The sequence below is a fragment of the Dicentrarchus labrax genome, unplaced genomic scaffold (assembly GCF_905237075.1).
Source record: "Dicentrarchus labrax unplaced genomic scaffold, dlabrax2021, whole genome shotgun sequence".
Lineage (NCBI taxonomy): Eukaryota > Metazoa > Chordata > Actinopteri > Moronidae > Dicentrarchus > Dicentrarchus labrax.
The window spans coordinates 19,581,245-19,597,453 of NW_026136701.1; the positions used below are offsets into that span (position 1 = coordinate 19,581,245).

General features: G+C 40.6%; 1 protein-coding gene across 14 annotated transcripts in view; it reads right to left on the bottom strand.

The window, feature by feature from the left end:
* Window positions 1-16,209, bottom strand: part of LOC127379237 (receptor-type tyrosine-protein phosphatase F) — a 158,814-nt gene that overhangs the window by 81,337 nt on the left and 61,268 nt on the right. For all 14 annotated transcript variants that reach the window (XM_051428734.1, XM_051375275.1, XM_051429422.1 and 11 more), the window contains exons 3-4: window positions 12,029-12,174; window positions 10,981-11,122 (exon numbers count right to left, since the gene is read on the bottom strand). In XM_051428734.1, the coding sequence (XP_051284694.1) occupies window positions 10,981-11,122; window positions 12,029-12,174 (288 nt within the window). The remainder of the gene's footprint in view (window positions 1-10,980; window positions 11,123-12,028; window positions 12,175-16,209) is intronic.

Sequence of the window (16,209 nt, forward strand, 5' to 3'; positions counted from 1 at the left end):
AGTCTGTGAGTAGATGTTGACAGCCTGAACTTTGTAGTGGTTTGCAGAAGTGATGGGTGTTCAGAAATATCACATTTTGGCATAACCTATTAACTGCTCACCTCGAAAGAGGCAAATGCAATAATTTCATCAATGCTGGTCAACAGTAGCAAAGAAGCAAGAGAAACATGACTATGATGGGAAGGTCAAAACATGATCTTGGTCCACAAATTGCTTGATGGCTGGTACTATTCTGTGGTTATAGTAGATTGGCTTGCCTATAACTATGTCGAACATGATACCATTAAACATTTTATTATTACATTTTCTGTAATTGGTATGATCCTGTGGTGAGGTTCTAACGTCACTGTAGTTTCATCGGGAAAGGACACAGATTTGCTTTCTTCAACAGTAATAGTAAATAAATGGGTGAGGTATCATCCTTATATTACAAATAAAAAAAACAAGTAAGAGCTCTTAACTAATTATTGAACATGCCCTGACTGTGCAGACCTGACTCCGAGCATGCTTGCTCAGTCAACCTTCCCTTGAGAAACAGGTTAAAAATATTGATGCAGATGTAATGCATGCAAAATCAACAGTGCCTTTGACAGCTGTAAGCAGACCGATCAACTACAACCTTGAAAAACACAGCTTAGCAGCTTAGAGAAAATGGGACTATGGCTCTTAAACATGAGAAAAATGTCAAGCTTAAGGCCAAGCTATAAGGCTGATAGCGAGTCAAGCCGTTCTCCCTTGAATTCTATGGCCCAGTGGGTAAGCAAGTAGGGCTTGGTGTGTAAATGTGTGAGGAAAGGGGGTCAGGGTGAAAAGACTCCCATTAGCCAGCTCATTGAGTGTAGGTATTAGAACCCCCCTGACATGCAGCGGGCCCATCCATCCATAGTCAGTCAGGGCCTGGGGAGCTGTTGACTCACTGGCCTGAAGAGCTTTAAGGTGGACCTTGCTCTTTACCTGCATGGGTACAAGCCCAGGGCATCATTTTTCCGTGTTTAATTTATTATTTTTACACAGAAATAGAAACTTCTGCACAATATGATGCACCAAATGCAATATAACAGAAGTCTAAAAATAGTTAGAATATTCATTCATTTTTGAAGGGATGTATTGTACTAAATAAATGAGGGTGGACAAAACATTAGAAACACAAATAAATGCACTTCAACACAACAACTGTAGCCTAAAAATGACAATGGTGTGAATCAATTTGTGGTGCTTTCATATTAGATTGTTAATTGCTGTCCATTGTACAGGGATTTCTATTTTTCTGGTATGTTGTCTATTTTGGAGTGTTGTGTAATCATACGCTTTGCATGATTCAGGGAAGGGCAGAGACAGACGCAGGGCAGCTTTCGCTGTTATCAACTTAAATTAATTTGGATGAAATCATCTATACTAACCCAATCAAGACAATATGCAATTATGAACTAGGGGTAATATTATGAAGCAACTGTTAAAAATCTATTAAATCAATGTCAATGTCAATAAACCACCACATGGCGCATAGCTCAAAGTCAAAAATAGCGCTTCTACAACGCCTTCAGGTTTAATACGTTTTGTTTCTCTGAAAAAGTCATTCTTGTCCTTAATTCTGTACCTTTTCGGATACAGCTTGGGCTTTTATCAACTGTTCAACAAATTCTGTAAGTCGTTCCAGCCCATTTCCAATTTACAATTTATACTGTTATACTTTTTCAGCCCCATGGAGAGGAAATGACATGCAATAGGCCCTATTTATTAACAACTGTTGAACAAGAAAAATTTAGAATGGCACTAAGATTGGATGACCGGTTGAACATTGGCTGAGCATATTACACTTTTAACTAAAGAAAGAAAAACAGCATGAAGCAATAAACAAATTGATTTGATGTAAAATGACACCGTAGCTTTAGCAGGGCTCAGACTGCTCAAGTGTTTGACTTGCATTTGACCCTTCAAATATCAATTTGATTCAGGTGCACCTTCGTGAGTGACAGTTTTCATCACCCTGTGTGTTCGTATTCAGTGAGACGGCTTATATTTCTGGAAAAATAATATTGGATCGTCACATTTAGATGCCTGACTCTCTCACCCTGCTGGCCTCTTGCCTGGTTTAGAGTGAAACACGACACTCCAATAAAAACAAATGTAGGGACTAAAAAAAAAAGAATCAATCCCAGGCAAAAATGATAACCAGTTAACTGACTGTTACTCTAATGGAGGAAGCAGTATGTCACTCACACGCATGGTGAAACACTATTGATAATCACATCAGCCATGCTCTCACAAACAAGGCTTCAGTAAAATATGTAATTAAATAATAAAAGCCTGTTGCATCTGTTTGTGGCAGATATTTAAAAGCAGACGTCAATTCACGGATAACCCTGTCTATTCCTGACAATGTGCAGATATTACCGGATGTGAATGTCTTGTCACATCTCCAATATCTTCTGAAGCCCAGAGACAACATCCAGAGATGGAGTTCAATATGTTCTGACACACAACAGCGCCATAACTTGAAGTTTAAATCAGTGACAGGCAACAGCTCGGCTCTCAATAAATGTATGACAGAAGCCAGAAGCAAAAATATTTTACTGTACAAGCTATGCAGTAGGAGTGTGGACACAATAACAGGAACACTTACATGTGAGTGTGCAATACTGTGCAATCTAGTAAAAGAACTCTGCAATAAGCTAGATGAATGAGTAGATGATTCAACTTTGTGGTATTTTGTATGGGCTGTAGTTTGTGATTGTTGTATTGGATAACATATTATGTTTCTGTTTCTCCCCACTGTGATCTTCATTCATACTTCACAGATATTATTATTGTGTCCACCCTGTGTACGTGACTGTATACACGAGACAACAAAGATAACTTTAACAAGACGCAAGCAAGAGGAATAGTTTTTACGCCTTCTCCAAAGACTGGAGTTGACCTCGTCAGTGCATCAGATGGCACGAAAAGGAAGAATTTTATACTAATTCATTTTTCCATTTTCTTTTTCCTGCTTCTGATGTTTAAGAAAAATGTGTTGCTCTGACGTGTTAAAACATTATTTGAAAACCAGTGGCCCACTTAAAACAGGATAAACACATCTCAGCATTAGCCTTTCCTTAACACCTTTCAGAATGTTGAATTTTTCCCAAAGTGGTTGAAGTTACGTGGGGAAATTAGAGAAATGTAAATCCGTTCTTAAGTCATTAGGACAGGCTGCAGATGTGTTTGGAGTTTTTAATACCAAATTACATGCTTTCCACCATTTAGAAAGTGGTGGGAAGCAGCCAAAACTGTAATGATCAAGTTAAAGAACTGGTCTAATTCCCCACCTGTGGTAAGAAAAACAGTCTTGCTTCTTCTGTATTCAATCAACCACTGTATTAATGTTATTTTTACTCATTGACCTCCCTCTCTCTGTCTTTCTCTGTCTTTCTCTGCCTCTCTCTCTCCCTCTCTCTCCCCTGAGGCTATAGACATGATCAGCACTGACGGCGCAGACATACCAGACATCGCAGTCTTTACAGATACAGCTTGCCAAAAGCACAGTACAGATGATAACATGTTGCCTCAAAGCAACAGCGACTCCCTCCAGATGTCTACATATAACATGGACATTTTACTCTGGTGTCTCTTGGGACAAATCAATTAACCAGGGTCAGTTAAGCCAGCAACTGAAAATGTGAAGTTATGTATCGATCGTACCACATTCATCCTAAATTTAAAACTGACGATTTTTCCTGCTCGAGGACACTCCAGCAACGTAGCTTCTGCAGGGTTAAAGCCACACATACCACCACCAAAATCTCAACAAACCATTCATTCACATTCCTTGGCACAGAACAAATTCTTAAATGGTTGAAGAGGGAAGAATATCCGGCAGTGTCAGTGTTTTATTCATTTGATTTTTGATTTTTTTTTATGTTTGTGGTCTTTTTAATTCCATGTATGTTTTGGTTTGGTAAACAGGGACCCGAATATAGCTGCTATCCCCCTGACCAAACCTAAAAAGCTATCTGTCCCCTTACAATGCCTTGGAATTCAAAGTCCTTGGAAGTAAGGATGTAAGGATGCAGATTGGGTGGCCAGGAGGGTGATTCCACCCTGCCATATTGTGTGAGTCCTTGGGAGAAGCATGCATAGACAGATGCAGTTTGTATCTGTCAGGCTGGATATGATCTACGATGCTGGGCCTCCAGCCAGCAGATGGTGGGAGAAATTAAATCTGTGACACAGACCGTCACAATGGAGCTCAGAAATACAGTACGGGAGGGAAGGGTACACCTGTAGATTGGCGTGTGTGTTTGTGTGAAGGTGCGTGTCCCTGACTGGTTTTGTTTTTGTGCAGGTTTGTGCTTCTGTACTCCTACAGCATGTTGTGACACATAACAGCCCTGCCTAAAACGGAAGCCAAACCTGTTCTACTTGGAAGTAAACCCAAACTTTCACAGCATGCATCATGTTCGTAAACAACCTACAGTAAGGTAATGTTAAACATAAACTGACTACTCACATCCTCTAACAACATGAGGGAACAGGCAGCTATTAATAAAATGTCAGCATGGACATTACAGAAACCCACCTGCATTCAAAAAGAGAATCAGAAAGAGTGAAAAAGTAATGTGGGGGAATAGTAGTTACACAACAGACCTTGGTCATTGTAGATGATTTGAATGGTGCGAAGGAAAGGAGAGGATTAAGTTGTCGGAGGACCAGGGCTCGGTATTAAATCATTCCGATATAGCTTCTGTATGTATTTATCTTGCCTGGGAAGAGGCGCAATGAGATTTCTATGCTGTTTATCCAGCCAGGTTTGTTGTCTGCACTTGCCTGGCTCCTGAGATATTTATTACTGCCATTGTGTCGCAGTCATTTTTTGCCTCTGCACCGGGGACTATAATGCATGCCAAGCAAATAAAGGTCTTTTCTAACCGGTGAGGCCGTAATTTGTTTACTGCCACCAAACACAGGACTACTAAACACAGTTGACACAGTAAAGCTGTGAGATTCCATTAAGACATTTTTCAAACTTTCTACCCAAAGTTTTTAACACTGCTACATAATTATGGCCTATTTTCTTATCAAAAAATTAGAGAGGCATAAGATGGACTCATAGGACTGAACTATTAATATTACAAGGCGCTGTATCACTCCAAAGTTTGATGTTTGACGTGTTTTTCACCAAGCAAGGGGCTATTTTTTCACCACTGCAGAAGCTTTGAATCCTTGCATATTTCCCATTTGACCTTTCCAAAAATTACATCTTTTTCTCGACATTACATGTCCAGAAACTCACAGTTGCCAGGGAACTTCAAAAAAGGTCTGCAGCTGGTCTGAAGGAGTACCTTTCTAATTCACAACCTGACAGCGGAGGATTCTGGTAATGATGGGGCTTTTGATCTAGTACCATTAGATAACATTCCTCCTTTCTAGAGACAGGTCCGCTGTCTCCCAAAGGACAAGAGAATGTTCTCCAGCACAGCAGAAAAATCACAGAATATACCTGAGTTTCAACTGCATACCGAAACAACCTTTTCAAGACACATGGAGCTCTGCATATATATGGTTTGCCATGTTTGTTTTAGCTTTTTAATTTGGAGGAATTTTGCTGAAACAATTTAAAATTATATTGGATACGGTTAAGATTTACACTTTCCTGGTGTTTTATAGGGTATTTGATCAGTACAAATGACTACAACCCGGGTTTCCAGGTTTCAACTTGTTTTGGGACTACATGCCAAGAAAACAGTGTTTTCTTGGCATGTATATTCTTGCGCCATAAAGGAAATTAAAGTTTCGTTGTTTGTATAGTGTTTTTTCTCTGTGATATGTGACCTCCGATTAGATGTTTGTGTTGAATCTCCTCACTAGAAATCTCGCTGATTTGTTTTTAACTTGGAAAACATTCATTATTATTTCTAAGTTACATGTTTTGGTTGCTGTAGGCCTTTCACAGGACTTGTCAATGTTGCAATTCCCTGGTTGCTGATAGAAGCCAATTAAAACCATGTACCTTTAACAATTTTGCTCAAGGCAATTTCATCAGAATCGAACTCTGGTTTTACGAGTTTTCAGCTTCCGATTGTGAAAACACTACAGTCTCTCTGTTCATTGCACCATCAAGATTTTTATCATCACCATTAGTGTCATGACATGGTTTTGACACCACCTTAGTCATTTCTTGATGTGAGTCATTGCATTTCACATTTTACATGCTCATCAAATGTTAACTGCTATGAAAATATGAAATATTGCCTTGACATGGAGAAGTGGCAGCACACTGCATTTAAGACTGATGTTGTGAGCTGAGATGTCTTTTCTGGCCGGCAGTAGTTTATTTCATACATCACCGAGACAAGGACCATTTACCTGAACATTTACTGAGGCAGTTCAATTCAAGAGGGGCGCACAAGGTCAAAACACTGGCATCGTTACCAAAGTAATGAGTCATTGTTCCCTCTGGTCATCTCTCTATACTACCCTGCAACGTCATACCACCACCACCACCACCACACTGTCCACTATATTAAACAGGGAGAGGGAGAGAGAGAGAGAGAGAGAGAGAGAGAGAGAGAGAGAGAGAGAGAGAGAGAGAGAGAGAGAGAGAGAGAAATGAGTAGACACAACAACAAAAAATAAGTCATAGAGACAAGAAGATAGAAAACAGAGAAAAACAGAAATGAAAGAGGGGGGAAAGAGAAATTGAAATGAAAGACTGACAGCAACAATATCTCTCAATCACAGCTTTGCCTCTGGTCTCAGCATTGTCTGCATCATTATTTAACCATACAGGTCAGACCTGCACACAGCTGAGTGACTCTCACTCTCTCTTACGCACAGTCAAGGCAGGATTATACATTTGAAAATTAATTTTGCATGTAGCCCATTATTCAAAACATCACAGAGAGAAAAAGATTATAATAGCAAAGGATCCTTGGATTTTGACTTATGACAGTGTGAAAACAATAAAGAAACCCAACTCTGTTCTTCCGATTCTACCGGTGTGTGTGTGTGTGTGTGTGTGTGTGTGTGTGTGTGTGTGTGTGTGTGTGTGAGTGTGTGAGAGAGAGAGAGGGAGACAGACACACAATGAGAAATGGCTGAGCTGACTTTGGGCCCATATGTAAGTCTCAGTGGTGTGACCTCTCAGGCGGGGGCGTGAGAACTGCCACGAACAAAGAGCAGGGCTGTTACAGCGTGACAGAATTACAGAGTGACTCCAGACTCATGACTGCAAAAGTGCTAAAGCCCGACCCGACTTTGGTGTGAAAACATGCCTTTTGCAACTTGCCACAGGTGAGTGGCAGGCAAAGCCATACAGTAACAGCTCCGATCATCTGGTCGGGTTTTGAAAAAAGACAAGGACCATTGGTCAACACCAGATACAACATCCTCTGTGGACAGGACACCATGAACAGGTCTAGTATGAATTGCATACACAGCTTGAACTTTTCAAACAAAGATGGGTAATATTCATCTTAGTCAGCCATACTGACTCAGAAAGTGAAGCAAATGCCAGTGAAGTCCATTTGAAATATAAATTGTGAAACTTCATTGCATTAATTACTATTTCGACACTTGTATGCAAAAAAAGAAATCCCATAAAGTCCCCTGGTGTTCCATAAGAAGTTGGCAGTACTAACACAAAATTAACATGCTAATAGTAATCACAAGCAAGTGATCCAAACAGTATAATGTACTTCTGAACCTTGGTATTTTCCTTTTTACACTGCAGCCCTCCTTTGCGCACACTGAAAGCACGTGCAAAGCTGCACCAATATGACTGTGATAATCCATATTTTTCAGGATTGGCATAACAAAATAAAGAGCCAGTATATAAAATAATCATAATTAATGCTCAACCTTCCTTTGCTCTGCTAAAACCCATAATCCAGATCGACTTAGTGGTATAATGACTTCACCATTCTTACTGCCTCTCTGAATGAGTGTACTCAATGTATTATGACAACTTCATGTGGATGCAAAGTCACATGTACTTTAAGTCATGCAGGGAGTGTGAGGCCTTTCTTTTGGAATGCAAAAACAGGAAGTTTTTGTTTATGAAGTAATTTTTTCAACCTTTATTCGTTTAGGGAACGTTGTCTGAGACGTCACATGCTTTTAAGCAATTATTAGCTTAACACATTCTCATCTTGAGAGCTATGTAGGACAGTTACAGTCCTCGCTGAGCAGCTTTACCGCTTCTGTGCCTTGCTCAAGGGCACCACAAAGTCTACAGACGTTCAGCTGGTTTCTTAGTCACTTTATCCAGATTTTATCATTTGATTCAAAAAAGCAACACTGTGACGTGACACCGACTTCTCAAACCTTCAGGCTACCACCGCCCCATTAAGGAGAAGCATCATTAGTCTCAGTCTGTTTGGTGCTGCCCCAGTGTTTTCTTGTGTAGTGCTACTGATATGAACTTGATGTATCGCTAGGCTACAAACAATAGTCTAAAAATAGAGACGAGCTGACAACATTGCTCCACGAGGCTGTGTGTGTTTGTACTGAGCGTGTTTATGTCAGTGAATATGCATGAATGCGTGTCTGGCTGTACATTTGGGTGCACAAGTGCATGTATGAACAAGCTCTTAGTTGTCCGGCACATCCTCGGGGTTATGGACTAGCAGATGGAATTTAAGGTTATTTTGATTAAATATGATGTGTGGTTCTGTTCTCTACCAACCTCTGTGATTGCATTAACACTTACAAGTCTTGCTCTGATAAAAAAAAAGGAAAACGCTGACGGAATAATTGCAAGGTTATCACAAATTTAACAAAAGCCAAACCACTTATTCAGTATATTCATTTATTACATTGTGAAGATTTTCCTCAGTTTGCAATTTGATGTATGCTAATACATCAAATTATTAAGTCAACTCAATAGCATCTAAAGTTCAAACTGATGAATGTCATTACAATTCTAATTATTTACTTTTACAGCTAAATCTCACAGCAATAAGCATTTATATTATCATCTTGTAAGGTTATTATCATCAGTTTTGGAAGAGATTGTTTACTTCCAGCAGATACAAAACAATATGGCAACATCTCAGCCCTAGTTTAGAAATAAATATCTGTCTCTCTTCGCCTTGATAAATGTTCAACAAAGACTTCAACTTCACCAGCCACTCGTTTACCTTGGCTGTCTGCCATTTCACTCTGGACAGGTAGCGTAGAACTGGCTTGCTTGAGCTTGTAGGCTGAGAGCAGCTGTCCACAGTTTTTTTATGAATCTACATTGTTTTGGTTTGTCAGACCAATACAATGAGCTTAAAGTGGCTTAACTATGTGTAGAAGTGCAGACTCAGCTGTTGATTTTTGTTCGGATTGTTACTGGAATCATCAACACTAAGTAACCTTTTTCCAATTGTATCTTACCATAAAGAAGATTGTGTAATGCATAGAAATAAATAAATAGTTAGCACTGTAAGAATTTAACTTTTCATTGCATTGCAACTTTAAATATTTTATAATAAGTGTTCTTTAACATGTTGTTCAAGCCGAAACAGTGTTTGTAACACTGTCATGGTTAAAGGTCTGGTTCCCATTCCTGCTGAAAATGTATGTAGTGAATGTGTATTATTAAAGCCCTACAGATAAAAGCATTCCATCATATGGCATGCGTCTTTGTGGTACCTTACCCTCGGGAGTTAGCAACACTGAGCATAGGATCATAGAGAGAACAAAACTTCATGCTGAGCACGTCTGCTGGCGAGAACAGTTGCTCACTGTTGAGTAAGACTGTTGTCCGTCTTTTTTTTTTCACTAACTGAGGGAACTCAAACTCGGTATCCTATTTTGCCCCCCAACACTAACACTGTGATTAAGCTCATCTCATTTACGTGTGCTTCATGCCATGTTAGTGCTGTTTGTGCAGGCAACAACATTCCTCACCATACAGTGCAAAGAGGGGCTAGAAAGAAAACCTTTCTTTGCACAGGAGAAAAGTCCCTTCGGGAAGATTACACAAGCCCAGCCGATGATATCATCAAATCAGCGTGGATAGAGAAATAAAGGAAGGGTGGGTGTAGAAAGAAAGAAAGAAAGAAAGAAAGAAAGAAAGATGGGATTGGAAAGACTGTATTTGAGAGAGAGGGATCTGCTTTAATGCCAGTGTAATGGCTACGGACAGCCTTAATCCTCCTGCCGGCTAGCTATGGAGCTTTTTTCTTGAAAGTTTCTAATGACATCAACTCCTGCAATGACGAGCACCCACATCAAAACAAAATTACAATCAACTAAGGAAGAAATTCACACTCACAGCTCAGTGATATGGAAGGCTGAGCAGGGAGAGGTGCAGAACCCTTGTCCACATAAATTACATACATTAACCCTATGGGCGAGAAGGGGATAGGAGATCCATGGAGGTCAAACTAGCCTGCAGGCATGGAGGAAAGCCCTGTATGTGGAAAAACTGTTTATATTTCCATGTGGAGCAATTTTCTTATGGTTGTCTGGATAAGCAGGAAATCACTGACTTGTAATCATTTATTTAAGTTATATATTTTTCTCCTTCATTATTCACAATCAGGCTTTTGATGAGGAAATTCATAGTCTTTTTAATTGATTATGGGATTGATTTGTTATAGTAGAGGACTCATTAAGAGAGGGAGACAAACTAAATATAGCATTAGAGCCAATAAATGTCAAATATTTCTTAGAATATGACAGGATTCCAGGTCATACATTTGCTGAATTGCTGAACTGTATGCTATCTTTTTTAAAAACGCATTCCTTGCATTTTTTCCTCGACTTGTGGTAGTTTACATTAAGATAGATCTACTCCTCCATGACACTGCCAATACCAGGAATCCTCAGAGTTAGCAAATGTTTATGTATGAATTATTAAGGCAAACACCCATATTTGCTTTTGGATATACTGGAATAAAAGCATCGAAAACCAGCAGCAGCAGGAAAAGGAGGAGGGGTTAAAGTAAAGAGTCAGAGTGAAAGCAAGATGGAGAAAGAAACCAAGCGAAAAAGAAAGACTTATCTTACCTTCAAGCACTGTAAGCTTGGCACTGGTGTTGATCTCGCCTGCACTGTTGGTGGCTGTGCACTCGTAAATGGCTTCGTCTCTGTGTGTACGCAGTGGCTGGATCCGCAGTACGGAGCCCGAGCCATCATCAAACTCAATCACCTAGAAGAGCCAGAGCAAAACAAAAAGGCCAGGAATGTTATTTTTAGGGGCCTCTTTTTCTTTACTGGAATATCCCTTTATTCCCACATGTAATAACGCTCGTTTAGACTTGCAGATTACAGTGTTCTTTATTTTTGTGTTTCTGATTTGAGAGAGGAAAAATGTGCCAGTTTTGCAGCTTTACCAATTTCTCAAAAGCCTATTTTCATGTCCAGATGCAAAATTTTAATTTTTAGAAGTAGAATATAAGTCTGCTGAAGCCAAAGTTTCCTCTCAAGACATCAACCATGATCAGCAAAATTGGATCCAAACAGACTGTGATGCACAGCAGAACCACAATAAGGATCACATCAACCCGTATCAACCAGGAGTAACAATAGTACCACCAGCTAACATGGCTACATTACGTTACAGAAGAAGGACAGTGTGAGTTCCCACCTAAGGTACTTCCTTCTGTTTATATGGGTTCAAAAGAGGGAGGGGAATTACATCAAGTAATACATCAAGGGGATGTATGGCCAGAGATGGTGGAGCTGAGGAACAGAAGGGGAAGGATGAGGGTGTGAAAAGACTGAAAGAGATGAAGAGGACTACATAAATCAAGATGGAAGGAGATTAAAGAGAAGGGAAGCCTGTCTGGTCTCGCTTGGAAAAGAGAAGAGTTGGTGTGATGCTCAATAACAGGGCAATTGATTGTGTGTGCTTTGTGAGTGTGTGCTTGCTGTGAACACTGTGAGCGTGGACGTGTCTGCGTTAATGAGAGGGGGTTAGAGAGGCAGTCTGAAGCCCACGCCTGTAATGTTTAGTCACGTGTGCTGTGTTTGCGCCTGCTTGTATTTTTGTGTGTAACATGTGGGTGTGTATGTTGAGTGTTCAGAGATCTGAAAGTCACGCATGAGTGCTCACCTCAAAGCGCTGAGAGCTGACTTTCTTGCCTTTCTTCATCCAGGTGATTCTGGGTTTGGGCTCCCCAGCGGCCTGGCACACAAACGACGCAACTCCGCCCGAGATGCCCGTCTGGTCCTCTGGGGATTTCACAAAACTTGGCAAGCCTGAGGAGGAAGGAGCAAAGAGGGCAGAGGGAGATGGAAAGTGATAAAAAGAGGGGAGGGAAAGGAGTCAGGGACATGGAAAGTGGGAGAGAGGCAAGGGAGAAGGAAGAGCAGAAGGGAGGGGGAGAGGTGAAGGTGATGTTAGTGCCAGTCACATCGGCATGTAAAACTTGTTTATCTGTGGGTATCACTTTCTCCACACAAAGGCAACAATAGAAAAACACTGTTGCTGTGCACACCTGCAGCTCTTTCATGGGAGAAACATTGAGTCTTTGTGTTCCTGTCTGTCACTGTTTCATGTTGAATTTCTCACCTCTGCTTTGACACACCATTTGAAACAGGGCAACGTTTGTCAACCACACACTAGAGTTTCAGGTCTATCTATTGATCATGAGGGATTGCCTTAAAATCAATAGGTAAAACAAGATTTAATATATGTTTGCAAAAATCATCACAGAGAAAGAAACGCAACATTCTGGTAAATTGGACACTTTTTAGTTAATCAGCTTAGCAATTATCATTTTTTTGGGCTTATGGGGTACATCCTAAAATCTAAACAAGGCTACAACTTTGTTGTGATCCTGTGAGTTCTGTGTGACCTTTTAGATGTGTGTTTACAACAACATTGCACTACCATGGAGAACACATATAAAGGTGCTTCCCCTGTTTGCCTTCAGGGTGTTTGATACGGAGCACCACACCCAACATCATTATGCACAGGACAATAGAGTGTGTGTTTCCGTGACAGCCCGTCTAAGTTGACATGATGCTACAATGAACGCACCTTAGCCGCATGCTATAGCCGCCATGCTTTATGCTGTATTTACAGCCTCAGACGTGCATAATACTAGTCTGGCTTCAACAATGAGGCACAATGTCCTTATTACCAGCTCCATCAGCTCGCGTTTCATCTCCAGAGTAATTAAAGAGGGAGGTGGGGAACACCTAAACCGCAGTGATGACGAGGAGACCGCCCCGTGGAGACACACACAAAGGGGTGAATCATTATGCTGTGTACACAGAGGAGACACAGCCTTCCCTCTCTGAGCGCACGCTGGGGAAAATCCAGCAATGGCGGCCACCATTCTTTTCTTTTTTTTAAGTGTTCTAATATAACATTGGTGGGAGAAGGTGCCGGGAGGGGTCAATATCTAGTTAGCATAGCACTGTACCTCCTTCTGATATGGATTGGACCTTTACTGAGCACATTCTCCAGGTCTTCTTGTTATATCATCAACCTCTGCTCTCACTTGACTAAAGAGAGGGAGGGGTGGTGCCGTTTGTCCTTGCTTGAGGACATCTTTGCAGAGGGGCTTTCTTTAAGCAATACAGCAGTATACAATAAATGAGATACTGCATGTGGGTAGTGACGTGTGTGCAGACGTAACACTTTGATGCGAGATTGCTATACACATTCAAATGCAACTGGTTGAACGGACAGAGGTACTTGCAGAAATATGAGCTGTAGCTCCTGAAGAAAAGCTTACTGTTCATGCAGGACAATCCATGACATAGTGACATTTCCATAACACACACACACACACACACACACACACACACACACACACACACTCTCTCTCTCTCTCTGCCTAAAAAATACATATTCAAGAAGTCTTAAAACGTGCTCCAAGTGAATTGCAAACTTTAAGGTGACCGTGCAGATGCAGTGCTACAGTGACCCACTTCAGTCAAACAGCAGGTAAAACCTTAAAACTGCTCCATACACTCAACAGCACTCTCTTCACAACTTTAAAAAGAAAAGTTCTTTGTTTAAAAAAACAACCATGATAAGCTAAAAATGACAAACAAATCCACAGCATTTTACATAACACTGATAGGCTGAAGTGTACTGTGGTGCAGTGTAGTGTGTGAGTAGGTAGTTATGTGTGCTTGGCGATACACCCTAATCCATCCATCCATCTGTGCCCTGTGACCCTTCATAGTACCTAAACCCACCTGACATTTGAATGATATTTTCGTCCCGGTTCTCCCACAGACAAGATTTAGACGGCAACAGCACAGTAATAAATCCTTTTCTATAGCATCAGGACGTGGCTGTGGCACACACACAGGCAGCAGTAGAAGAGCCGTGCTAATGATTCAAACCTGATAAGCTTTTAAGAGTATATGCCTGAGCATGCATCTCTGCGTGCATGGGTGGTGAGTTGGAATCCTCAAGACGTGATTATCACCATTCTGACTTCCCAGACTTACTGCTAACATCTGTCCACAGCACTTCTATTTAAGTTGATGTGATGGCTTTTCACTTTGTTGCTAAGATGGAGGATCAGGCGGCATTAAAGAGTTCTCGGCACATGCTTCAAATTAAAGGATGTAAGCCCATGTTTTGCTACAAACATTTAAGTGAGGGACTGCTGGATCTAAGAAACCATAAGGATTTTTAGGGATAAGTGGAAGAAAAGAGTAAACTGGCCCTCACAGAGCCTTTCCCGAATTAATCCTCTTAAAAAAGCTTCCCCTGCATTTCGATAGTTAACCTATGACTCAAAGGTGAACTCTGGCAAATTCAGAGCTGTCCATCTGTAATCCAGATCTCACCAAGCATTCAATCACAAAATCTGGACGGGGTTAATAGTGGTCCCTCACACACTCCAATGAAAAGGGCAAAAGCATTTATTTTTGGACTAAGACTCTACAGAGTTCCTCCATCACTGTGCCACCACTGGCGGGTGAGGATATCAAACTGTTGGGTTTGTCAGTTCTTTTCTTAGAGAGACAAAATCCAGGGCCTTTTTTCTCTGCCTGTGTCCCATTTTCCTGCCTGTCAGGCACTTGTCACATGAAAACAATGGCAGGGATGGGGTGGAAAACACATAAGCCTACCTATGCAAATCCTTCAATCAGCCAGTGACTGCAAGCTTTGAGCTGCACTCTTTCTAAGCTTTGATACATCACATTCAAAACTCCTATCTTGACGCACAAGGCTTCCACACATGCACTCTTCTCACAGGAAAAGTGTAGAAAGTGCTTGGTTGCATGGTCCCAGAATTTCAAGGTTGAGGTTATTGACTCATGGATGGCACTAACCAAATTAAGGCATTTCTTTAATTCTAATTTCTAATTCTAATCTAATCACATAAACAACTAAAGTGGCTTATGAAATCCCTTGTACACGCACACATCTGGACCACAAGTCAATCATTCAGTATTTCTTTTAATTACCCAATTAATGCAGTGAGAAAGATCAAAAAGTGACCCACATGCAAACAGTGTTGCTCTACACAAACAGCAGCGTGGCTGGTGGTGGTGGAAAAAAACCCCAAACACATTTGTTGTTAGTCGAGCAAAAAGCCTTTCATGTTACAATTAATGGAATAAATGAGTTAATCGAAGCAGAAAAAACAACACACACAAATAAAAACTCTGAATTTTCCTTTTCTTATTTTGTGGGGTTAATAAGTTGTTTCTTATATGCATCCACACACTCCGACAGACAATCTGATTATCAAACAAATCATAGGGTTATTAGGGAAATTAATGCAAACTTATAACGCCTAACATAACACAAAGTGCTATCTTAATATAGTGAAGTTATTAGTAGTAATTCTGAATATTTAGTATTTATGCAGTAGTGCCACCAGGTGTATTCTCACTTAAAATCACAGCTATGTATAGCCTGTTTATTTTAAATTTAAATTTAAGACAGACAAATCTGCATAGATCCCTGGTTTAGACAGCACTGAGGGAGCCTAGAGGATGCTGATTGCTCTGCATGGGGGGGATTAAACAGCTTCTCTCAGTTAACATAATGCCTGAAGCAGTATTTGTGGGGTCTGGGGTCATTAGAGAGATGAAAGGTACGGGGGGTTCCCGTACTCCAGTGTTGCTACAGGTGTTTTATTTTCCACTAAATAGATGTGAAGGTGTTGGGACGTGTGATCGGGAACACCTATCAACAAACAGTAAATGACTTTCAAGGACAACAAGAGTATGAATAAATTAATGAATATGGGTCATATTTTAGGACAAGAATAGAAGTGAGCATTTAAGAGACTGGATAAAATGGAAGGTGGT